At 41.4% G+C, this 24,670-nt stretch overlaps 4 protein-coding genes across 14 annotated transcripts; 1 reads left to right on the top strand and 3 right to left on the bottom strand.

Moving 5' to 3' along the window:
• Positions 1–588: 588 nt before the first annotated feature.
• Positions 589–3,497, bottom strand: LOC143213315 (chymotrypsin-2-like). 2 transcript variants are annotated; one of them, XM_076433054.1, is made up of 5 exons: positions 2,479–3,497; positions 2,248–2,407; positions 1,930–2,179; positions 1,643–1,780; positions 589–1,139 (listed from the first exon to the last, which is right to left on the bottom strand). In XM_076433054.1, the coding sequence occupies exons 1-5, from the start codon at positions 2,528–2,530 to the stop codon at positions 987–989; spliced, it is 753 nt and encodes a 250-aa protein (XP_076289169.1). In that variant the 5' UTR covers positions 2,531–3,497; the 3' UTR covers positions 589–986. The 2 variants fall into 2 exon arrangements, with proteins under 2 accessions (XP_076289169.1, XP_076289166.1); XM_076433051.1 differs by having other exon boundaries at positions 1,040–1,780.
• A 1,744-nt stretch (positions 3,498–5,241) lies between these two features.
• On the bottom strand, positions 5,242–8,241 carry Poli (DNA polymerase iota). Of its 2 annotated transcripts, XM_076433046.1 has the most exons (3): positions 7,819–8,241; positions 7,435–7,616; positions 5,242–7,320 (listed from the first exon to the last, which is right to left on the bottom strand). In XM_076433046.1, the coding sequence occupies exon 3, from the start codon at positions 7,227–7,229 to the stop codon at positions 5,532–5,534; it is 1,698 nt and encodes a 565-aa protein (XP_076289161.1). In that variant the 5' UTR covers positions 7,230–7,320; positions 7,435–7,616; positions 7,819–8,241; the 3' UTR covers positions 5,242–5,531. The 2 variants fall into 2 exon arrangements, with proteins under 2 accessions (XP_076289161.1, XP_076289162.1); XM_076433047.1 differs by lacking the exon at positions 7,435–7,616.
• A 533-nt stretch (positions 8,242–8,774) lies between these two features.
• Positions 8,775–15,451, top strand: Su(var)2-10 (E3 SUMO-protein ligase Su(var)2-10). Of its 9 annotated transcripts, none has more exons than XM_076433041.1 (9): positions 8,775–9,098; positions 10,437–10,603; positions 10,824–10,922; positions 11,004–11,142; positions 11,193–11,507; positions 11,600–11,701; positions 11,897–12,137; positions 12,456–12,872; positions 13,173–15,451. In XM_076433041.1, exons 2-9 carry the CDS (start codon positions 10,440–10,442, stop codon positions 13,379–13,381), a joined length of 1,686 nt encoding a protein of 561 aa, XP_076289156.1. In that variant the 5' UTR covers positions 8,775–9,098; positions 10,437–10,439; the 3' UTR covers positions 13,382–15,451. The 9 variants fall into 9 exon arrangements, with proteins under 9 accessions (XP_076289156.1, XP_076289160.1, XP_076289154.1 ...); XM_076433039.1 differs by lacking the exon at positions 8,775–9,098 and adding an exon at positions 9,107–9,586 and having other exon boundaries at positions 11,220–11,507; XM_076433037.1 differs by lacking the exon at positions 8,775–9,098 and adding an exon at positions 9,107–9,586.
• On the bottom strand, positions 14,311–17,884 carry Nachrbeta2 (nicotinic acetylcholine receptor beta2). Its single transcript, XM_076433048.1, has 12 exons — positions 17,568–17,884; positions 17,267–17,424; positions 17,145–17,189; positions 16,950–17,059; positions 16,690–16,870; positions 16,386–16,542; positions 16,194–16,321; positions 15,946–16,121; positions 15,694–15,846; positions 15,472–15,584; positions 15,032–15,144; positions 14,311–14,523 (listed from the first exon to the last, which is right to left on the bottom strand). The coding sequence occupies exons 1-12, from the start codon at positions 17,617–17,619 to the stop codon at positions 14,311–14,313; spliced, it is 1,599 nt and encodes a 532-aa protein (XP_076289163.1). The 5' UTR covers positions 17,620–17,884.
• Between the last annotated feature and the right edge of the window lie 6,786 nt (positions 17,885–24,670).

Raw genomic sequence — 24,670 nt, 5'->3', positions numbered from 1 at the left:
CATCTACCATGATCGATCCGCAGAATGGTTTTCAAACGTTTATGAGGTCGGGGTAGCGGCGCGCATCCTTGGCCCCGTTGCTCGCGATCTTCGAATATGTGTCCGCTGCACCACAGCCAGGAGGGTTTGCATAGGTGTCGTAATCTTCGCGAGATTCGAATCGCAAATAACCATCTGCCATCTTGATTAATTACCCCGGCTTTTTTTTGCCGGGTTTCGTGGGTTGCAAGTCGGAAGAGGTTTTCCGGTAGTCTAATTTTAGAGGGGTTTGCTCGAGGTCCTCAGCCCTTTGTCCTGGGACGCATTACTAGGGGTTGCATCCTTCTTACACCCGAAACGATTTTCGATGCACATGATCCGAGCATGCGCCATCGAATTCGGGTCATCCGCTACTTGACCGAAACTGCAATCGAGGATTTTTTAAAAAGAGGTTGCGCGATCGCGATCTGTGCTGTCGGTGCATAATTAATACAAACTTCAAATCTTTGAAACGTTGATTTCCGAGTAATTTTATAAATACAGTTGCACGACAACAGAGCGCACGGTTAAACGCAATTAAACTCGTGCCCGCAGCACGAATTACTTTATTTATCTCTGGATAATGTTACCCACCACCTAAATGTTCTATCTAATTTAGCGCATTAGGCGCGTGTGACATTAATTCGCAAATATGAGCCGTAAAATTGGTGTCACCTTAAAGTGCATTTGCATAAGCGTAGGTCGCTTTGTTACGTGTGCAACTAAACATGCGACGAGGAGAAGTTGCGACACCGAGTTCGAGGAAGAAAACAATTATTCATATTTTGGTCGAACTTCGGCACCGGGTGTCGGATTCAGGCACGTTTGTTTTGTCTTCCGCCGAGTCCCGTTTTAATGGTTCTTTCGGCGCCGTTTCTCTCGCCGCGCGCCGTGTCGTGTTTAAACATCGAAAGTTGAATACGTGAAGCAGAATTTATTTAATAAGATTCGAAGTACATTGTTTAAATTTAAATGCTGTCCTTTTCGACGTGCTTGTTTATCCACTGCTTATAGCTGTAGACACGAGTAAAAACGTCCGGTTGTCCTCTGGCACAGGGTATTCCCCAGGATACAACTCCGATTTGTTCCTTATCGGCAACCAAGGGACCTCCAGAGTCTCCCTGTGAAATTAACATCAATTGAACAGATTAGACGTAATTAATAAATTGTGTACAGGGTGATCACACTTCCATGAACGAAGTAAATGAAAATATACGTGAAGCACAGAAAAGTCGTGCGGCATTCGACGTGTTAATGATTTGCCGAAGACCCTGTACAGCGAATTGTAAAAGGATGTAACGGAGTTTACAGCCGGATAAACGAGCTCTAATATCGCAATCTCGGCTCGGCACTTCGTAAATTGGATTATCCGCGGCTCGATAAGAAAGTGGAAGCCAAACTGTGCGCGCGCGGCGGAGCAATTCTTTCGATCTAGCATAAGTGAGGCTGAATGGTGTTCATTGTCACGCACTTGCCGGCACGATTTCCTCGGACTACAAATAAGAAAAAAGAACACGAGAGAGAGAGAGAAAGAACGAAGAGAGAGGTGCTGCTCTTGCTGAGGGTCCCTTTGACGCGAAAGGGCCCTCTTCTCGAGCACTCGACTAGACCTGAATGCACTTACGTGACAAGCGCCTTCGCCCCTCTTGTTAAGTGTGCAGATATTGTCGTTGGTGATACGAAAGCTGGTATTTAAACATTGTTTTTGATCGATCACGCTCAGCTCGATGTGCTGCAGCTTGTTCGGGGCCTCTCCCGGGTACTTAACACGATTTAGGGTAGTACGCGCGGCCCGTTGTTGTGCCCAATTAAGGACATATGGAACAGAGAAAACAGACAGAAATAAATGAAAAAGAACATATGTAAGAGTACGTGGAATTGTTACTCGGCTCTTTCGTTTGAAATACTCACGCTGGTGGTTCCCCAGCCAGACAACGCGGCTGGGTAATCTGTTTTGCTGAAGTTCTCGTTTGGCAGACCGATGGGCATCACTTTGTCCCCGAAAACGATGTCCTTGGATACTCTGATCAACCCGATGTCGTTTCTGATCAATGCTGAACTGTATCTCGGATGACTGATTATCTTTTCGGATTGGTACATGTCACCGCCGTCGTCTAACTTGTTGGTGCCCAGCACGACGGTAATTCCATTGCCGTTCAAGCTAAAAGAACATCGTGAAAGCTGGCAAGATACAGAGAATTTTTAATAAAAATAATTCTAATAAGAGACCCTGATAAACAGTGGGCTGCAGTTAGTATCCATCTCTTGTTTAAGACAGATCCTCCGCAAAAATGGCGGCTCCTGTAGCGCAGAGAAGCTTGGTACGGAAACTGTCCATCTTCAGCTGGTGTACCTCCGACGATTTTCGGAATTTCGTTTATGCTCGCCGCTGTATTTATTAATTTGTGTAATATATTAGTCTTGAATTGGATTAATCTTCAAATGGAGTAAGATAATTACCGGATGCTCGCAGCACCGTAACAATGGTGAACGTCAAGACCACGAACAACATTTTAGACGATTCTTCCTAGTGCTAACTATCACGAGTGAAGTATCAATCTGACATTCCCGAAACATTCGAAGTGTATTTATACCAAGTACCTTCTTAATGTCCATGGGAATTAAACGTGCACCTGGCCTTTATTTAAATTTGGGTCAGATATTACCTATGAAAAAGCTGGTTTAGATGTATCTCACGTGCGCAGTGATAGGGCCTAAGAAAAACCCTGGCCGAACAAGTACCCTTATCGTTCAAGAGCCGAACGATGCTAGACTAACAATTCACCCGTTTGCACTTGATTATCCTGGGAATTCCATAATCGTGCGATCACTATGCGCATAGAAAAATAGGTGTTTATAACTCGAGTAATTGGAAAAATTTCGATTCTTCTTGACGATTATTCGGAATGAATGATTCTTCAAGAATTGAAATTGATGTTTTAAGATTTCTCAAGCCCCTATGCCGTTCGGGACACTTCGGGCAGACGTTATATTTCACAATTTAAAACCGCGTAAACGATTATTCGACGATCTGATTCGCGTCGTCGTGTTGATCAATGACTCGAAGATGATTATTCGGGAGGAGGCTTATTAAACGAGGGCGCAGGACAATTTAAAAAGTCACAAAGCTGCACAATTCATTCCATTATGACGTGACTCACCCTGATTATGTCCCATTCAGAGACGGTGGCTGGGTGATTGGCCTCATTCAAATTGTATAGTAGTGGCAAGGGTCTAATTCTGGCGTCATACTTGAACGTACTGCGCTTTCTGATATTGCTCTTAAATATCGCTCTGCGAAGATTCGGGTGCATGATTCGGTGCATTCAATCGGACACAAAAAGACGAATTCTTTTCACAATTTATTAAAACGTGACCAATTTATTGTGAACGCTTTCTATTTAGTAAATGAAAAGAAGAATACACAAAGATTCTTCAAGACTTGTCCGATGAAGGTTGCATTCTAAATTTTTCTTTAACTTCATTATTTTATAAAAAAAGTGAAATGGCACAATTTTGAAGATCGAACAAAAATCCACGCTTTCGGCAATTCTTTTTCAGGAGGATTGGAGTACAGAGGATTGCAATTAAGCAATTAAGGGGACAAGAAAATAATGCATAGCGTACAACTCGAACTTTCTTTATTTAAACGGATCGGGGACAGTATGCGCCGTTGATGGCGCACAGCTTGTGCAAAGTCAAAGTCAATTTGGTCGTGCGTCGCTCGGTTGATTCACGCGCGAAATATAAACACAATTATCTGAAGAACCGCTGCATGTTATTCTAATTAATCAGAACTTGGACGACGACAAGCGCTCGTATTTCGCAACCGCTCATACCATCCCCAACGTCGTGTGTGTGTGTTACGTATAAAATATTCATGTTCTCACAACCAGAAGTTAATAGTCAAAATGGTCGCCGCTTCTCCTATGCAGTACGGTAAATAAATAAACATAGATAGAGAGGGCTACAAAATAAAAAGAAGAGAGGAGAAGGAAAGAAAAAACTTGCTCGATAACTAATCTCTGATTTTCCCGCCTTGGTCGTTAATTAACGCTTAACATATAAACTTCCGACCCTTATATACACATATACATGTATATTCATATATATTTATATATATATACATACATATGTATATATAAGTATTTTTTTATTGTTTACAAAAGCTACTGTTTCAGTATCACTTGCCGCTGGCCACGCTCTAATGTACGTATGTTCTCATTTACAATTAATTGTTTCGTTTCTTAAGTAACCGTGTAGGACGCGCACATTGTTGTGCATACACGTCGCGTGTGTTTGTATGCCTAATAGAAATAATTTCGAAATCGCGTGGATCGTTGGCTCATATTCTTATCTCGTGTATGCTTAACGGATATATATATATATATTTATACATATATATATATATATATAATATATATTATAATTATTCACCTTGTACCGTATCGAACCGATAAAGTCTTTATGATTGTCTAATAGTCTAAATAATTATACAATACATAGAAACTATTCGTCATCATTCGTGTGGAGCTCCATATCAGTTGCACGGTAGGATCGATCGAGTATTTTCCGTTTCGGTGTACAGTTATTCGCAACACCCGTTCCACTCGTAGCATAACATCGTCGGTACTAAAAATATAAACACTTTCACCTTTTTTTTTTCTTTTCGTTTTAAATCAATGCGACCACGGTTTAGCCGTTGGAGCATACGTACAAAATCAAATGCCAGCACCTCATTAAAGAAAAAAAAATATCGACAGTGTCCTCTTTCTCCTTCGCAAAATGCTTACTAATCCAGCTTTCCTAACGAACACGAATGGAAACGCCTTGTGTCTCGAATGATATCTTTTATTTTTCAATGTAAATGGAAAAGATTATGATAACGCAACTTTATTCCGAACATCTTCTCGTTTACTGTTATGTACGTAGATATTTCTATAATTCTATGCACTCGTAGCTTGTTTGCTCGCCTCAGATCATATGGTGCTAGACGCGCGCGTTCGATGCATCGTGAGAAACTTATTTTTAAAACTCTCGGGAATACTTTTTCTCGTTGGATCGTCTTTATACATTCTCGAACGCCTCTTCAAAAATACAACGGTAATACACAGCTTTTGTAAATGCAGGTCCGACCAAACTATCCGTCTACCCTAAACAACGCTCGAAAAGACAAACAAACGATGCCCTCGGATATCAGTTAAGATAAATAAATAAGGTATATGTATTTATGCGAATTTATTCATAGACTCTGGTAGAGATTTATACGGTGAACGTCACCTCACGTGTTTAACAAATTCGATCGATGTAAATGCCGTAGAAAATATATATATATATATGTATATGTGTATGCGTAGAAGAAGTTTTAATACCCAAAAACGATTGCAAATCAGCTCGCGGCATCTGTAACTTAAAGTCATAATATCACATGGTGCTGCCATCCAATATTGTAACCCGCGGAGATGTGTACAGAAAAGTGATGGCTATGTTGCGATCTAGGCCACGGAACTCCGTCACTTATTAGCTATGAAGTATTTCAATATATTATTCGGTTTTGGTTTACTAGTCGTCGGCCAGGAGCGGGTCACTTCCCTTTGGATGTCGATGGGTAGAGACTTGAGGACCGCCGCGTCGATTTTCGGTGACAACTGCATTGGTGACGAAGGACTGAGTCGAAGATCGGCCATCTCATTGCTGGGAGATTCTCTGCGACCGTTCAGCCACACCTCCAGCCTGGTCTTCTTCGGCAGCGGCTCTATCTCGCTCAGCAAATCATCTTCGATCCCCGGATTCGCAGCTCCCACCGCTTTTGAAATAGGGGATGACGTAGTGCTCATCGCAGAGCCATCGTTGCTGTCCTGGTTGACGCTCATGGGCGATCCAAGGCTCACATCCGAGATACCTTCCTCGGAGCTGATGTCTAGAACAGACTGAACGGCGACTTGTTTCCGCAAGAAAGATGTAATACTATTTTTCCCGGAGGATCTCTCCTCGAACTTCGTGAAAGCGACTCCTAGCAGGGTCAAGTGGAATGGTTTGGACACGTCAACAGTTCGATGGAACAGTTTCATAGCTAGCGACAGCATCTTAGCGTGGTCGTAGACGCCGCACTTCGTGGAGGGCAGTAAATGTTTTGGTAATGCGCATTGCCGAGTCTCTCTCTTGCCGGAGGCTGGCTTGTTGAAATCGTGCTTCCTCACTGTTATTCTCATCGCGATGGGGATCCTCCCATCCTCCATCGCCAGCTCTGTTAGTCTTCTTAAGAGCGCGCCCAGTCTTGATTCTACTTCAGCTACTAGAGAGACACTTTTGAAACCATCCTCCAAGCCAATGGACTGCTTCTTGCCTGTAGGCTTCACGATCGTCTCGTCGATGCCTTCGGCATTATCTTTTAGTTTTCTCGCCAAATCGATGCCTATCTTCATCTCCAGAGTCTCCAGAGATGTCTTGCGCAGATCGTCCACTGTTTTTATGTTGTTCGACATTAGCATCTGCGTGGTTTTCTGTCCAACACCTGGGATTTTTGATACGGACCCTATTGTAGACAAGAGCATCGGTCCGCTGCATGGGAAAATCACTGTCTGCTGATTTGGTTTGTGCAACGACCCGGCTAGTTTCGCTAGAAGCTTGTTATGTGCTATGCCAGCGCTGCAAGTGACACGCAACTCTTTGTAAATTCGTTTTCTTATTTCAGCTGCTATTTTGGAAGCAGTGGCTAACCGAGCATGACAGCCACATGGACATTCCTCGTCCGAGGTGCCGAATATCTCGCCGATTGGGTTTTGATCCTCCATGGAAATGTCTATGTTCGATTCGGAATCATTGCCAGAGTTCATGCATTTCTGCACAAGAGACGTGACGTCCATGAAATTGTCGTCGAAGCCCAATCTTTCGACTAAAGGTGTGAACTGATGTAGTATCTCTAGTATTTTGGTAGAAAATTGACGGTAATTTGTTAGGTCTTCCCCGTTTACCAGCGCCAGGCCCGGACACAACTGTAAAGCTTCTTGGACAGGCATGCATTTTTTAATTCCATATTCTCTGGCTAGATAGTTGCTCGTCACCACTATATTTTTTTGCTTTACTCCGAGCGGCTTGCCTTCCAACTCTGGATGCCTCAGCATCTCCACTTGAGCGTAAAAACAGTCCACATCTACGTGAATGATAGTTCGTGGATGTCGTATAATTGTATCAAAATCAATGGAATCCATTGATGTCAGTTTATAAATAATGCAGCACAGTATTATACATAGATTCTTTATTATACAAGTTGTCTTGCTTAATGTCTTAACATATTATAATCTGCAACAATAATAACACACATATGTATAATGTAACAATGCACTCAGAGTACAATAATATGATTTTACACAAAGAGACATATCTAACAATTTCAGTCTAGTAAAAGTTTGTTACCTTTTTAGAGAATAGATTTATTTTAAAAACAGACTTTCGAATGAATCACGTTTAGCGGTCGTACATGTTAATAAAGTACAAGTTCCTTTCCAGCATTAACAGATTTGAACATAGCATTTCTTAACTCGTGCTTATACAGTTATATATGCTAGTTGATATGTTTAATTGTAAATATATTGAATCTAAAAAATAGGTTAAGTTATATACACACACGAAATGTACAGACAGCACGCCGATCCTAAATTACATACAACTATTTACAATCGTGTAACCGATTATTTGTGATATTCTTTCGTAATGAGTGAAACTAATACATTATTTGTAAAATTCTATCTTTTCCTTATGAGGTATTCGAACTTTCTCTAGATTAAAAAGTAAGGTTACCATTATTCAACAATCCTTCGTGAAGTCTATTGCCACGGAATCGTGCTGAATATTCGAACGTAAATAGATGAATTTGTATCCCTTATAAATCCGTTAGGCCATTCGATAGACATTAAAAATGCAGCCGTAACTGTTAAAAACACAAATGTTTCACTCGGCGAATCCGCGCCAACACTTTGCAAGTTTTCATCAAAGCTGCGTACTTTTTTACGACCAACTAAGTTTCGCTGGTACCGTGCAACAAAATTATCGTAAAAACTAAACAAACTCTTGTTTGTATAGACGGTAATGCGACCAATTTATTTTTCACATGGTAGCCATGTTTTTAAATTGTCATAGATATGTCCATATATACATACATATTTATAATTACACTCGAAATTTTAGTGGTTACTAATGTCTTCAGATAGACGCACGCGCATCCTACTTCGTGATGCGTGCTAACAGATTTTTCCACTAAAAGATAACACAATTTTCATGACATTAGCTAATAATATCTGCAACTGTCTGCAACGCCATTGGAGAATTACCAAGACGAAAAGATGATAATCTAAAGTCTAAAGTGTGTTTTTACACTAGGCATGATCCAATCGTCTTTTCGAACGCCTAGAAAAATTTTCACATTGATATTCATGAAAGTGAATTGGGACTATTATAAACAATTTTAAACGCTCTAAATATTAGTAATTCATTTTGATAAATTTTTCCAACAAAAAATAACATAACGGTTTAGTTTTATGCAGTTTTATGACATTTTTACGAACGCAACTAGTGAACTTTGTAACACCACTGGAGAATTACCAGGACGAAAAGATGATAATCTAGAATGTGTTTTTCCCCTAGGTGTGAACGAATCATTTGACTGAACACCTAGTGAAATTATCACATCGATATAGTGAAGATTATTTATTATCTACTTTTGAAAAGATAAGGCCGCCATAAAGGGTTATAGGTTTATGTTGCATTGTATATTCGTGTTTCCAATATAGGACCGTGTTATATTATTGTAAGATACATTTAATAAAACATTATTGCAATATTTCAATGCAACTTTGTGGTATTTAAAAGTGGATAGTTGAGGTATAGATTGGATAATATTATATATTTGTAATATAGTCCTGATAGATATAGCGGGATGTAAATTGTTTAGTACGATACATGCAATCTAATAGATGAAACATAACCAGTATATGTACGTAAAGATTTTTCGTTATCGTGTAGATTTGTTAAAACGGTGAAATGTATAGAGCGAATTTAAACGAACGACCTTAATGTGAGATGTGAGTATTTCATTTAGCGCATGTTTAAAAAAGTAAACGTCACACCACGAACGATCTTGCTCGGTTCCTTGAAATTTACCAAATTCACAAATTCGGTGCAATTCAGTGCAGGCGGCCATCTTGGAAAATCCCTTTTCGTATTTCGAACGAACGAAGTGTTCAATATCGATATTTACTTCGTCTTTATGCCGTTGAACAGAATATTTTTTCAGAGGAACTGAGTTTTCCGAGGAAAGTCAGATTTTTCGCTGTTACCGCAAAATTAGAACGTACAAAAATCGATTTCGCGCCCTTTAAACGGTATTATTTAATAGCTATATACGTTTAAACTCAAGAAAACTATAGAAACGGGTTGCGATCGAAACAGCTTGTAAGGTATAAGAACCGGGTAGGAGAATTTTTCTATCGAAACTGTTGGAAATAATATAAGCAAAACGGCTTCGCAAAAAAAATCGTCTAAGAAGATGGCGGAGACCAAAGAATTAGAGGTGAGTGAAGTATTAAAAGTGGTGCAGTGCAGATAGATAGCGTGTAAAATTTTAAAGAAATGTCGGCGGCTCTGCATTGTGGATTTATCGTGGTTATATCCGGGTTATTAGCGGTTTACGATTCCCGTCAGTAAATTGTGTTAACAGACGTATAGTGCACCGCCGTACAAGTTTGTACACCATTGTTGCAATCATTGTTTTCCTATCTCAGTGTGATATCACGATAGTTATTACATTTCTTTTTGTTCTCAATTACATCCGTACCGTTAATCATGTTCTATCAACCGCACAGTGCTTCGAAAGACAGGCAATGTCCACGTAATTATAGGTAACCTTAATTTGTTACCTCGTTCCGTTTGAAAACATGTTGTGAATGTTTTTCTGATCATTCCGACTCCATTTTCGAAAATAAAGTGTCATTGAAAACGTACGTGTTTTGTCATAAAGTGTACCATGAAATTCATACTGTTCATCTCAATCGTAAAAGAAAAAAAAATGTGTTTCCATACTTTATTGTATTCGTCCTTATACAATACGGTTATTGGTTTAAAAAAAAACAAAGTTCTATGTTAATTTTTTTGTAGAAATAGAAAAACTTGAAGTATGATTTTTATGCCTAGTATTTTCAAATTTGATTTCGTATTTTTATGATTACGTTTGTATACTTTAAAGCAGTATATGGAGCATATGTATATATATATACACAATATTTAGTTGCTGATAAAGTCTGACAATGTATTTGAGGTATTAACTTTCGATTAATTTCTTCTTTTTTTTAAATATGTTCTTTTTAGGAAAATTGCATGTACAGTAGCTAAAATACATGAATATTTTCATTTTGTGATTACAGAATATGGTATTGAGTTTTCGAGTGTCTGAACTTCAGATGCTTCTTGGTTTTGCTGGTAGAAATAAATCCGGTAGAAAAACAGAATTACAAACACGTGCGCTAGAATTGTTACGTTTGAGATCCCACCCTGTACAGCTCAAAATACGTGAACTATATAAAACCATACAGTGAGTATAATATTAATGTGAATACAAGTATACGTTCGAAATTCTATTAATTTCTAAAAGTTGTTACTATTATTTAACGAACACATAAGTATATTATTTCAACCGTATATGTTCTTTTATATGTACTATGGCATACTATTATACTTTAAGTATACTATACATGTTAAGGTATACTGTTATCAAGCGCCAGCGCCATTATTCTTTTCGTTATTTTGTTTAGAGCTGATCAACTTGCTGCACACCAAATGTACGGTCAAACAGGTGGTTCCGGTGAACCACAAATTGATCAGAACATGCATTCCAGAAATTATTACACAAGGTAAATTTATTTAACTTTCAGTTATACATTCAAGTACGTAGATTACGTTTCATGGTATTATTATCTGTATTTAATTCAAAGGCAGATCAGCCAGCAACAGCAGTCACAATCTGCAGTTAACAGTGGAAAAGAACTTCCTCCGGCGCATCAGGCATCGCTACCAGCACCTAGAAGTAATCCAGTGTATCAAACCACAGGATACACCAGCGTAACACCACAAGTTAGTTTAAGAATTTCAATGCAGAACATTTGGAAACTTTTATTCATTAGCTTACATATGATTTACAATTTCAGCAGACTGCAAGTGCCGCCTATAGTCAGTACCCATATCCTCCAAAAGTTTTGCCATCTCCTTTACAAATACAACCTAGAAGCCAGTATCCTGTTCATCCGGACGTTAGACTCAAAAAGCTTCCATTTTACGACTTACTAGCCGAATTATTGAAGCCGTCTAGCTTGATGCCTCAGGGAACTATGAGACTTCAAGAGAATACGTTTATGTTTCATTTAACTCCACAACAGTCGACAGACATAGCTAGTTCACGGGATTGTCGGGCGGGAAGTAAAATCGACTATAGTGTACAGGTATCATTGGTTAATTCAGTTCTCGGCCAATTTGCATACTTTTAATCTGCACTTCGCAACAAATAAAATGCATCTTACATTGTGCATCGCAGGTACAAATGCGATTTTGTTTACAAGAAACCTCGTGCGAACAAGAAGACTGTTTTCCACCCAGTATTGCAGTGAAAGTGAATGGAAAACTGTGTCCTCTACCTGTGAGTAAATCAACGATAATATATTACTAGAGATGCGCGAGAACGCGAAAAACTTGGCTACTCGATGATCGAGACTGATCCGGATATTTTATTTATTTGAGAATCCCGAAATTTTCGGGTTCTCGCACACCTCTATATATTACTCTTTCGGAATAATATGTTGGACTGTCGTTTGATCGGGTTTGTTTCTAATAGAATCCAATACCCACGAACAAACCAGGAGTAGAACCAAAGAGGCCGCCGAGGCCTGTGCAGATTAGCGCTTTAGTTAAATTATCCCCAACAGTACCAAATCACATTCAGGTCACATGGTCGGCCGACTATGGAAGACGCTATGCAATCGCGGTATACCTCGTTAGAAAACTATCAAGTGCCGAGCTCTTATCAAGATTAAAAAGTAGAGGCGTGCGACACTCGGATTACACGAGGGGCTTGAGTAAGTAGTGGAGGCTCATCTTCAGGACCTTGTCAATTTTTCACTTTCACGAGCTTTTATACGATAAATACCTCTTTGTCGAGTGTTAACTACTGTAACTGAAGTGCAAAGAGAGCACTAAAAGATTGTATGATAAAAAATAGGATAACAAACTGTTTAGCTCTAAATCCATCTATAAAAGCTCGTCCATGGGGTTATTCTTGTTTTTGAGTCGATTTTTGAGGTGATGAATATCCAGAATACCCCATAAATCAAAGTGGAATAATTGAGTCCATGTTTTGCGGGAATGATTGTTACGGGAATGATCTCTTTACGCAGTTAAGGAGAAACTCAACGAGGATGCGGATAGTGAAATAGCAACAACGTCGCTTAGGGTGTCGTTAGCGTGTCCATTAGGGAAAATGCGGATGGCCACGCCTTGCCGCGCGTCCACGTGTTCACACTTGCAGTGCTTCGACGCGTCGTTATTCCTGCAAATGAACGAGAGGAAACCCACGTGGAGTTGTCCGGTTTGCGACAAGCCAGCGTTGTACGATACTCTCGTTATCGACGGCTATTTCCAAGAGGTTCTCAATTCCAAGAAGCTGCTGCCGGACGTGAACGAGATTCAGCTTCTTCAAGACGGTTCTTGGGAAAATCTGGTCTTGAAGAAAGAGAAGGACAAGGACAAAACAGAATCGAAAGTGGTCACCAACTCGCAAGACCGTAAAATTGACGTGGACACGGTGGACCTTGGTGAGATACTTTTCTTATCGATAATATGTCTCTTTCAGATTTTCATTGAACACTTCATTCTTAATCGTGTTTCTCTTGAGTCGGTTTTGATGCTTGAGGTCACATGAAGGTCATGATATTATACATCATTGGATTAGATTTGTTCTTGGCTAATAAAAATATACAGGGTGGTCTGTCTCAAGTGCTCCACCTCGTATGTTTATAAACAGAGACATCGATGACCTTAGAATGTGACCTTCAGAGAAATTGTTTACTTACCACGATGTTTTCTAATCACGTCCATCGTTTGCAATGATTTAGACGAAAGCAACCCAGCACCACCGAAAGAAAAGAAACGAGCCGTTGTAATCGACTTGATATCAGACAGCGACGATGACGACGAACACAGTACACCAACACAGAGTACAAAGAAGCTAGCTTGTGGTACATCCTCGCCAAAAAAATCGCAGACCAGCTCCATTAGCAGTACTAGCGATTCGCCAGAGTTGATGATTATTGATTTAGATTAAAGGAAACCTTTTTTCGTATTTATCTATGTAAAAATACTGCCAAACTTTTAACTGATCGTACCAGTCGTGTACAGAACAAACGAGCACCAAACACGTGAATTAGTTCTGTGATCTGTCGAAGTAAAACCGTTGTTGTTAGGGACTAACGTACCGTGCGTGCCTCGCTAGAACTCCCCCGGTAGGAATGCGGCTGTAAGCCGTCCAATTTGGTCGAACCACAGATATTTTCGATTCTAGCCGAGTTATTGGCTAAAGCGTGTGACGTCAACGCCTAACCATTGGGTGCGAGCGAGGATGCGAGGCACGGAGAGTACGGTGTATCGTCACGATGTTTTTACTTTTGGTACTGAAAGAGAAGAGGCGGTTAGCAAGCGGGATAGCAAGAGTGGCGTCGATTTTTGTTCACAGTTGCATTCCGTTCTATCGTTAATGTATAGTTTGTCCAACTCTCGAGAGCGAAGCGGAAACTCTCGGGAACTGATGGGTTCCGTTGAGAAGGAGCACACAAAGTATTTTAATACATGTCTATAGCGTCGTAGAGAAATCGTAAATGGCGGTGTGATTCGATCGGAATAAAAGAGTGATCGCTTGTTTCGTAGCTCAAGCCTTTTATTAACCTTGATGTTAGGTGTTTATGGAATTTGTTCGAGTGGAATTGAATCCGGACGTTCCTTTCTTTTCTAGGCTATCGACCCTTTATTCATTTTCATTTGTGGCTGATCAGGGTTAATAAAATCGCTTAGACTATGTTTATTATTAGATCCTCGTTTCTTACAAAAGCAACATCGTTTTACGGAATAAAATGAGGGAGAGAGATAAAGAGAGATAGGAGAGTCGATATAAATATGATTCGAACGGTATAACAAATTTCCATCGTTGTTTGTGGTACGCGCGAGTCTCTCGGGCTCAATGGGTTCCTGGTTTTGTGTTTACTCTTTCGGCGTGTTGTCCGTTTCTAGATTCGGATACATGAAATTACGAAATGATATTCCAGAGAGTCGTTGGTCCACAGGTTCTCTTGTGTCGTATAGACTAGGTGCCTGGAATATTATACCGAGCGTTCCTCCGATACACGCAAAAGTGAAAACCCAAAGAAACAATCTGTCCAACACCATAGCTACGAACTTCCAATCTTCTATCACCTGGAAGACATTAGGAACCCGTTAGAACAACGCGATAGTTGTGAATTTATTTATTAGCTCGTTGACTGCCTGGTCGGAACTCTCCATAATTCTCAACGAATCAAATCGATTTCATCCTCATGCATTCCTCAGAGCGAAAAGTGCTGTTTGCGTTAGAAAAACAATATAATTTACGATTATTGAGTTTGTAAAATTGTTCTCGTTGTTTTTAGAAAGTAACGCGTGCGGTACTTGGGTATTGTGTGTGTGCGTGTGTGTGCGTGTATAAGAGAGAGAGAGAGAGAGAGAGAGAGAGAGAGAGAGAGAGAGAGTAGGCTCTTGTTTCTTGCAGCAGATGTATATAATTTTAATTTTGCATAAAAATTCGCGGTCTAACGACCTGGCAGTCAACGTACGAAGTACAAACTCGGCTCTAATCGTTTCTGACGGTTACTGTCGGAACGAGGCATCAGAAGTAAAACAGGAACTGTGTGCTACAGGAGAAATCAAATCAATAAGTCGAACTCACTTCGTTATCCTTGTCCGCGTCTTTTATATGTTGAGCAATGAAACGCACACCCTTCAGGGCTGATATGACGTCCGGAGACAAGTGTCTTGGCATCGTGTTCTCACTGTCAGTAACTGTAAATCACATCTTTCATTGTTAGCGCATCATTTCGCCTAAACAGCAATACATGACGTTGTCTCACCGCGTGAGTCACCATTCGTTTTTTTATGTATCCGCGGATCGCGAGGAATGACAGCGTGTTAATTCTGATATTCGTTTAGTTGTTTAAGATGTAGACACGCGCGGATGCGTTGTCGACTTTTCAAGAGAAATCAGAGTGTATTGAGAACTTTACCGATTTACATATTTGTAGTTGCTATCGTGTCAAGAGAGCAGCATTGTGTCTTTGATGGAGATGATAAATAAAAACTTTTATACAGAGCACGGGGCCGATGATTTACCTGAAGCGTGCGGAAAGTGGCGAGCGTCGTCCTCGCGGATATTTTTGAACTGAGAGGTGACGCTCTCGAAACCGTCCGGACTTCCTTTCAGTTCCAGTGGATAATCGCTTACGCTGTGAAAAATAGCGATTAGGTGCCTCTGGATTAGTTATAAGTTTGATTTAACTACTAAGCTTGACTCTTACATGCTTAATAACGATAACTATTCAAGTACTTTCTTACCTAAAATCTATTTCGTTAGTATAGCCGCTGTCCATGTAAGTGTCGTCGTATTCGGGGGTTGAATATGGCGTGCGACGCATCATCAGCATCCGAGGCATCCAATTTAAGAATACTTGTCTGACCCATGCAGACATATTGTGGGTGGATGGAGATCTATGAAAGAACAGCACGAATATCAGAGTTTTCTCGATGTCAATTAGTCTGACGTCGATTGGTCCATCTTATAAATATTAAATATGTTTCGGTGATTACCGGAAGTGGACGTTCAGAACGCATACGGTGATCCATATTGACAGAGTGACCAGTATCATAGTGAACAGCAAATATTTCCCTAAAAGTGGTATGGCCAGCGACGTCGGTGGTATAATTTCGGCTAATAGTAAAAAGAACACCGTGAGCGAGAGCAGAATCGAGGAACACAGCGAGACCTACGAACAGTAAACATGTAATAAAATATATACAAAGAGGAAATAATTAAGTCAGCATCTCTTAGTATTTACTTTTTCGCCTGAGTCACTTGGCAGGTAGAAAACGAGCACGGTGAGGAAGGTGATGCCCACACAGGGGATAATTAAGTTGACCGTGTAAAACAATGTCTTCCTTCGCATTGTGATGTTGAACGTGATATCTGCGTAAAATTTAATCGGCGAGGTTAATAGGAAATATTTCATTTAATTCAATTGACGACATACCAGAATATGGTTCTGTGCAGCAAGGATAATACTCCTCGTTTCTGGACGCTGGCACTTCGAGAATGTCCCATTCTACTGATAAATAGAAGTCGCTTAAATCGATCCCTGTTTCCACTAAATTGCTCCCTTGTATTTGTTTCATGTGCTTGAGGTCTACCTGTTGCGAAAAGTCTTTACAAAGCATTTTTTCGAAGGACTCTGTTGACACTAATTATTTGCACCTTTCCGTGATGGAAACTACACGAACCATCTTATCATTAGTACAATATAGTTAATGGTTAAGGTATAATATCGGAGTTATCACCTGAGCGCCGTTGTACGTCCAAGATCCGAATTTCATGATGCACGATTGCTCGTCGAAGGGGAAGTATTCCACGTTGATCTCGCAGGACGATTTATAGATCGCAGGTGGCTTCCAGGATACCTCGCCAGTATACTTCAACGTCGCCTTCGTCATCAGCGTTACTTCGTAATTGCCGTCGGCACTGGAGAACGAGATGACGAATTCAGGAATAAAATTAAAACCTTTTATGAAAGCTGAATTATTATTTAATCGCAATTTACTTATTATACAACACGATGTCTGGCAGCCAAATGTTCTCAGAAGGCACGTAAAGCATCTCCACGCCACCGTATTCCTCTGGATCCCATCGCAATTTGTAATCGAACCATTTCTGCAAGACACGGGCAACATTGTACAACACAACGTAAAAGGATAATCATACAAATAATTAATGAGACCCTCTAAGTAGATTGTACCTGTTCCACCCAGACATTCGTGGTCATCACCTGATTCTTCAAGTTCTGCAACAATTTCAACCCTATTAATCAAACAATTCTATCAACGTTCCGAAAATATAATAGAATAAATTATTTACTACCATTTCGATCAACTGCGACAACTTTAGACCGAGCCAAACGGTCAACGTTTCGGTGTTATTAATGACAGGGCGGATGAGTCTGTTGTAATTAGACAGCAAGTCATCGTAAAGCCTCTTCGTATCAGGATTTGCTTCGTACGTCCTCGTTCCCGCGGCTCCTGGAATCAAATTCGCATAAAATCGTGAAAAGGGCGTATACAAAAAGACAAGTTCAGACAACAACACACCCTTCAAGGGTGGCAACAGAGTTCGACACGAGTAATAATGATGTGATACAAACAGAATTATAGATCAGACTCACCGTAAACGATGCTAACGTAATTTAGAAGTATCCCGAGCACAGATATTCGCATTTTAATCCGGACTATTTACAAATCTGCGTAGGGGCGAGGTGGCAGCGACCACTCCCAATGCGATAATTACGCGTGTTCACCTGCTGACACCGCACACCACGGTTCCGCGACTTGACATTATCACGGCGAGAGAATGTTTAGCGCGAGTGGACGGTTCCTTGCTGTAAAATAACAGTGAGAATCGCGATTAACAGTACGCGAGCGTTCTGCATCCCACTGGACCAAAATCGATATCCGAAGTTAGCGCCATCGTGCACATCGCAGTCCACATTCCCTAGTTTTAGCCTCGTATCAACCCCTGTGCGCTTGCGTGCATTCCCAGCGCGGAAATGCATTTTCAAACCTCTCAACTAGCTCCAATAATCGTCAATCCAAATTTACAGAGACTGTAGTTGTCTATAAAAATGATTAAACATCGTTGAAGTCCGTTGTTAAAAAAATTGATTAATATCGCGGTTCTGATGACGAAGGGTTGAAATCCAAGCTTTACCATCGGCGATTTCGGGACCGGCAGCTGGCGCACTCTGCGTTAGGTTTACATCAACTATAGGTTCGCAGCCTCTTCTTTATTCTGCAGGAATTCATTTAAAAAAGTTGTGTAAAAAGTTAGAGCCTTTTTACGAATTAGTGTAACTTCGAAGACACATATTGATGTATGTGAATCAAGGATGTACTACACCGTAAAGACAAACAATTTTTTCTCCCGCAAAGAACCACCCGTTTAGGGGTGCACCATATAGCGCAGTGGCGTTTCTCGCGACAGGATGTGCGGCGTGTGGGCTCGTTTCGAAAGCGTAGTAATTATGTGAAACGAGTAGCGTCGGTGGAAGAGCAAAGCACACGGGATAGTTTGTATTCGGAAGCACCCCCGGAACGGAGATATATTCCGAAAAGTGGCGGGTCGTCGGTCGTAAATGGGGCCCGTGGAACGATCGATCCGTTGCCACACAATGTCTCGCGCACGATTATCGATCAAGGATACGTAAACAGTGAAAGAGAAAGAGCCAGATAGAGCGAGATAGGTAGATGGATAGATAGAGAAAGATAGAGAGGATGGTTACGCGCGCACACGCGCCGGCCACTTAGCGTATGTTTGTTTAGTACCTTTTACGACTATATTGTGCGGGGCATGTGTTAGGTTACCGAGAGGAGCCAGTGTCTGGCGCATAGTCGAGGGTTGGGTGGCGCGGCGCCGCACTTCGAGAGGGTCATTTATAACTGTTATCGCGAGACTTACTAGCCCACTTACTACCCTACGCTGTCTATTCTCCGCCCGCACTTCTATTTCGCCTCTCTAAGAAACGCCAGAGAAAGGAAGAGAAACGAAGAGAGGAGGAGAGAGAGAGAAAGAGAGAGAGAGAGAGAGAGATTGTCTTCGACTGGTCCACTAGATCCCGCTGGTCATCCTGTCACGGTTTTTCACCCGGTCCGTCCTGTGTATCGCCACCGAGACAGCCCTTTGAGTAACGACACCTCTGAAACCGATAGATTCCGAGTGGATATCGTGTTTTCGCGCGTCGAACTCTGGCGCCACTCGATGAGAACAATTTAGCTACCCCTTCGCAGTCCTTTCATCCAAGAACGTATTTTACCCCCTGACAAATTTAGATATTGTTGCGCTGGGAAGAGAGACCCGGACCTCCTTTACGGCACACTGGATTTGCTGGCGTGAAATATGGGGGTTGCTCTTCTTGTACTTGCCGTGTATGGCTCCTTTCGGTTCTTTCTTGTCGTTTGTTCGGATCTGAAATCTTAACTCTTTGCGGTATATTGTCTCTTTCATCATTTATTTTATTTCACTTGCGAAAAACTCCTATCCGAATGAAGTGGCTCCAAATGAAATGGCTGCCGAACATTTTCCACAGGCTGTTCTATAACGGAATAGCTTTCAGAGGCCATATCTGGAAAAGCTTGAGAGGAAGAATCGTAGGAGTTTCATTAATCGCGTCGCGACAGTGTTACTACCGGTCGGGTTTTTGTCTGTCGTTGATAGGTAGAGAGGGCACTTAATCCTAATATGGAAATATGTCGGACGGTTCCGCGGGCCCGACGATTAATGCGACGGAATCGATTTTTGGCGTACGCGGGGCGCCACGGTTTGCCGCCAAATCCTGGAAGCCACGCCAAGTGGCGGAAACACGGGAATTCCATCTGGATTTACTAAGATCAGTGCCATTTAATGTGGAGCTCGATAAATCCCTTAAAAGCTGCCCCGGCCCGCAAGAAGACGGCGCATTACAATTTTCTGAGAAGGAGAGATGAGAGGATAGAAAGATAGGTCGAACGTCTAGGGAAGACGCGAACAAATCTGCAAATGCGAGGCTTCAGGTGCCAAATGCTTTCGTCGTATAACGTGAGCAACCGCCTTCCCGGCTTTCAATTCAACATTGATCACGATCTATGGGCAGATACGGAAACCACTCGGAGGATGCAGCGTCGAGAATGGTCTCCCACGCGGCGCCATTTTGGTGGCCGCTGATGGGTCTCCTTAAGAGGCTACCCTCGGCAAAATAAGATAATCGAATTTTCGAAAATGGTGTAGTCTTGTATGCTTAAACTTCTCAAATTTTGCAATCATGCGTAAGAAACGCGTACTGTACGATACAATACAATAACCACGACAGTGATTCTAATCAACGTTTAAAGCAGATGCAATTTACAGGTGCGTTGGTGTACCTCGAATACGTCAGATTATTATTGTTATTCCCTGGCAAAATCCTGGGCGGTTATAGTATTAAACGCGAAAGTTTACCCATAGTTATCACACAGATTTATGTAATGCCGCCATATTACCGTCCGTAAACACGGTATGTCCAAAGTTCGCATTCAGTTGAGTCAGTCCACCGCTCAAAGTGGCTTTGCGAGAACAAAGGATTAGAACTATGTGCACGGCTATTACAGTTACAAGTCCCGAAGCTAATGAAAACAGAATTGTAATTGACGTCGCGACAATTACACGTTTTACGTAAAATACCTTCCACGGCTACGTTGCGGTCGCGCAACTACGAACTGAGCTGTGCAACGTGCATCGAACAAGATGGCGATTGTTTCCCTACCCGCGTTCTAAACCGAGATGCACTAAAAATGATTAGACCGGGTTAATCTAAAATGTTTGTGGGTCCTAAAATTTTTCGGAACTCTCCATAAAACTTCCACAAACTCTAGACGTTATGATCAAAAGTGTTTGGCTGCGCTAAATAGGATTATAAAAGAATCTGGTCGGCGAAGAGTTAATCTGAAACGTTTATAGGTTCTAAAATTTTTACCGGAGGCTTCATAAAATCTGCTCGGACCCCAGACAGCGTGCAGCTAACGTGTTCAACTCGTGAAACGTAATTCGCCTGCGCCGAATAAAACTGTAAAAACGATCTAGCCCGCAAATGGTTAATGTAAAGTGTTTTGCAGATTCGAAAAATTCTCTGGCAGCTCCATAAAACTTTCCCGGGCCCCAAATATCGTGCTGAACGTGTTAAACGGATGAAAGGTGCTTCGCTGCAGGAGATAAACGTGCAAGAAGACGCGGTGTCCGGGCGATTCCCAAAAGTGTCGGATGAGGGACGCGATAATTCTTGCGGGACAGATGGCGAGCACTCGCGGATGGTGGGTCCTCGGAAATCCTCTTGTAGCCAATCTCGGTCGTCTGAGAACGTCCACGGATCGCGGATTGTCCCGGCGCAACTGTTAAACGTCCGTTGCTTGCTTATGATTTCCATAATTCCGCGTACTTCGTACGTAGTCCGGGGATCTAAAGAGCCAATATCGAGCAAAGTAGGTGTGTACTTTAATTACTAGAGATAATTACGTCGTCACCGGGTTCGGTGAGGGATGGAGGTTTACTATGATAACAGAGTATCCAATATCCTGCTGAGTTACGTACCGAGCAGGGGCATGGACCGGTGCAACGGTGCAACGGTGCAACGATGTGCATGTATATTCCGCACGTACGCATCCTCCCTTGCCATAACCCCCCTCGATGTATTTACCAGGCGCATGCACGCCGAGCACATGCCGAGGTGGTCGCGTTTGACCTCCATCCGTTATTAATATAATTATCCTCCCGATTATTGTCTTACGGTTGCTGCATTTAACTGCGGCCGCTGCGCTTGCGATACCCCGCCGGCGATTCGTGCCGCTTCGCGATGCCATTGCGTATAGTTTCCGGTAATTCTCAAAGCCCCGCATCGTTCTGGACCTCCACGATGGTCCGCGGAATCGTTTGTTTAAACATTTGTCGCCAATCTTGCCGGGTTCTTACTCTATCTTCACCCGTTTCGCACCCCTCTGAAATCTGGAGGCTGTGGACTTTGATTCGGCGGACTGTTACAATGGAGTGACGATGATTGTGCATCCTCGTGCTGAATAAACGTTACGTGCGTCTCCTCTGAGATACAGGACCTGTTTGGGGATCTGTTTGTTTACTTAATTATGTTAGTGGGGCGAAAGTGGAATAATCTAGTCTTGATCTTTCTGCTAGTGAACACGTTTGGTAGCATGTCCAGAACTTGAGGTAATTTTCCAGGGCCTCCCGAAAAAATTTTAGTTTAATTGGCCTGTTTCTGACAGTTTCGCTTCGAACAGTATTCATAATTTGCTAGTGGATTTAATGGTATTACCCTCTAATCGATGCACGAGTTCTTCGTGGTCGTTATTAACAGTGAATTGTAATTGATTCTGACGATTAATTCCGGCCTTCGAGCACAATGCACTGCTGTGTTTAGAATCCATATTATCGAATTTAGTAATTTATAGTAATCAATGCTTTATGCTTATGGACAACTAAATCTCTTGAACGTGGCGTGGTTATGTTGCCGCGGCCAGTAAATTCGCGAAAATACGGTGCAATTGATGTTCCGGACGAGTCATTAAAAGTCGCAATTAAAATGAAAACGTCTAATACTACACCAGAGTAAAATATCGCTTCGGACTTCGTAAAGACAAAGTCCTTTTTACGCTAGCGAATTCTCAATTTTTTCTCCTGACACGAGCAAGCTGCCGTCTGAACAACGATCCTTGCGGTTCAGAAATCGCCTGACCGGGGACGATAGTGACGTCAACGTGGAAGGATCACACGTCCCGATAGCATTCGGGTCTGATACAGTTTCCGCGCGTGCGGCGATAGGACGAAAGCCACGGGGTGGCACGCCGGAATAATTTATTTAGCTCGAGCAATGTAATAATGGCAGGGTTGCGCCGAGTGCAAACTGCAGAACGCGTTCATTACTACTTTAGTTGAAAGTGTATGGTGTGGACAAACCGGAGGTCGGCCGGCCGTGCGCACGGATACACGGGGGTGGTCGTGGGTGTTTCGGGGGGACGCTGTTTGCGGGGGTGGTGTCGGAGAGCTCGCCGCGGGTGGAGACACATATATACAGGGTGGTTAACATCGTACTGGATCGGCGAGTCGCAATGTGCGGTTCACCAGACGGCGATATTACCAACGTTAGGTACCCTGCCCTTTCCCCCGCGCAGTCCACCCTCGAAACGCGACGGGGGATGGGCGCGGGGACGACCATAATTTTCGATTCCTGTTACCCTGTTTTCAACTATTTTCAGTGCTTCCCCGACGCAACCCACACCCCCACGGAACCTTGTTTTATGGGAGCGAGTAAGTAAAAGGATCCCGTAGGACCCACTCGACAAGAATTGTTCGTTGCAAATACAGTGGCCGAAATAATAATAATAATTCACTCCAATTTGTTGACATAATGTTGTGTTTAATGCAGTATTTTTGATTTTACTTATTATTATTTATTCATTCTAATATAATTAACAAAATACACAGCTCAATTGAATAACACAGTGTTAATTAATGTCAATTACAAATTTTCTATTACAACACTTGAATTTTAGTTGCGAAATAAACATAGGTCCATTATGTAATTTTACATAAAAAGTAAAAAAAGAAATGAAAATAATTCAGTACTTCGTTGACCCTCCTTTGTGTTTTATAACTTTCGATTCAATTAATTTTTGTAATGTTTCTAATATAATTTAATTTTTCAATTCTGAAACAGTGCTATGTATACTGTTTTCCATTGTGGTATATCTTTCGTGCTAATATTCCCCAAAGATTTTCAATCGGATTCAAGTCCGGATTCCTTGATGGCCAGGTTAAAACTTCAACTTTTACCCTCTCAAAGTAGTTTTTAATTGTCTTTGCACGATGTATTGCTGCATTATCATGTTGGAATATTAAATTAGGTCCACCAAGATATTCCAATAGTTCCTTTTCCTTTTCATTTTTCAGCACTGGCTTTTCGAGGGAACCACATTATCGGAGTCTTACCGTTCCAGCCGAATGCAGCCCAAACCATTACACATCCTCCTTCATGGACTCCTGTCATTTTTACACTTTTTCATCACGCCATATTCTGCAAACTTTAATCTTTCCTCCTTGTGGAATTTAGTTAGCGTAGGTTTTTTCAATTTTTCAGAAAATTTAAGTATCTCACTCGATGTCAGAACTTGCTGTACACGTTGAACACCAACTGGCAAATCTAATTTCATTTTTATTTTAGAGGTATTAAGCATATTTTGCGGTGCTTCTTGAAAAATTTTACCTTTGTCTCTATGTGTTACTTTTTTTTGGATGAGCTGTAGATTTTTTACTGCCGTATTTTTCTTTTAATTTTAAAAAATTGTTTATGACAATTAATGACCTTTTCATTCGTCTTGCAATGTCTCTGTTAAAGAGATTCATATTGTGGAAAAAGCAATAATTTGGCCCTTTTCGTTCTCATTTAACGATTTCCCCGTGTCATTGTGCTTTAATATAATATTAAACGAACATAAAATATTTTCTATAATTTTTAGACTTCATAAATCTGTGTACTTACCAATCAAAAATATTCAAAAAATTGTGCTATCAATAGTAATTTTCAAATATTTCTCCATGAACCTAAGATTATTTCGTATCTTGTACTCGATAATTTTCAAAGTCTTTTCGAAACAAGTACATACGTCTTTTAGTCCAGTCAACGAAAAGTTGTACATAGAGGGAAATGGAAGGAACACAATTTTTAACTTTGTGTCTTTGTTTGGACTAGTTAGG

The sequence above is a fragment of the Lasioglossum baleicum genome, chromosome 11, assembly GCF_051020765.1.
Source record: "Lasioglossum baleicum chromosome 11, iyLasBale1, whole genome shotgun sequence".
NCBI lineage: Eukaryota > Metazoa > Arthropoda > Insecta > Hymenoptera > Halictidae > Lasioglossum > Lasioglossum baleicum.
The sequence above is the reverse complement of the archived record's forward strand: the minus strand, read 5'-3'. Positions and strand labels throughout refer to the sequence as shown.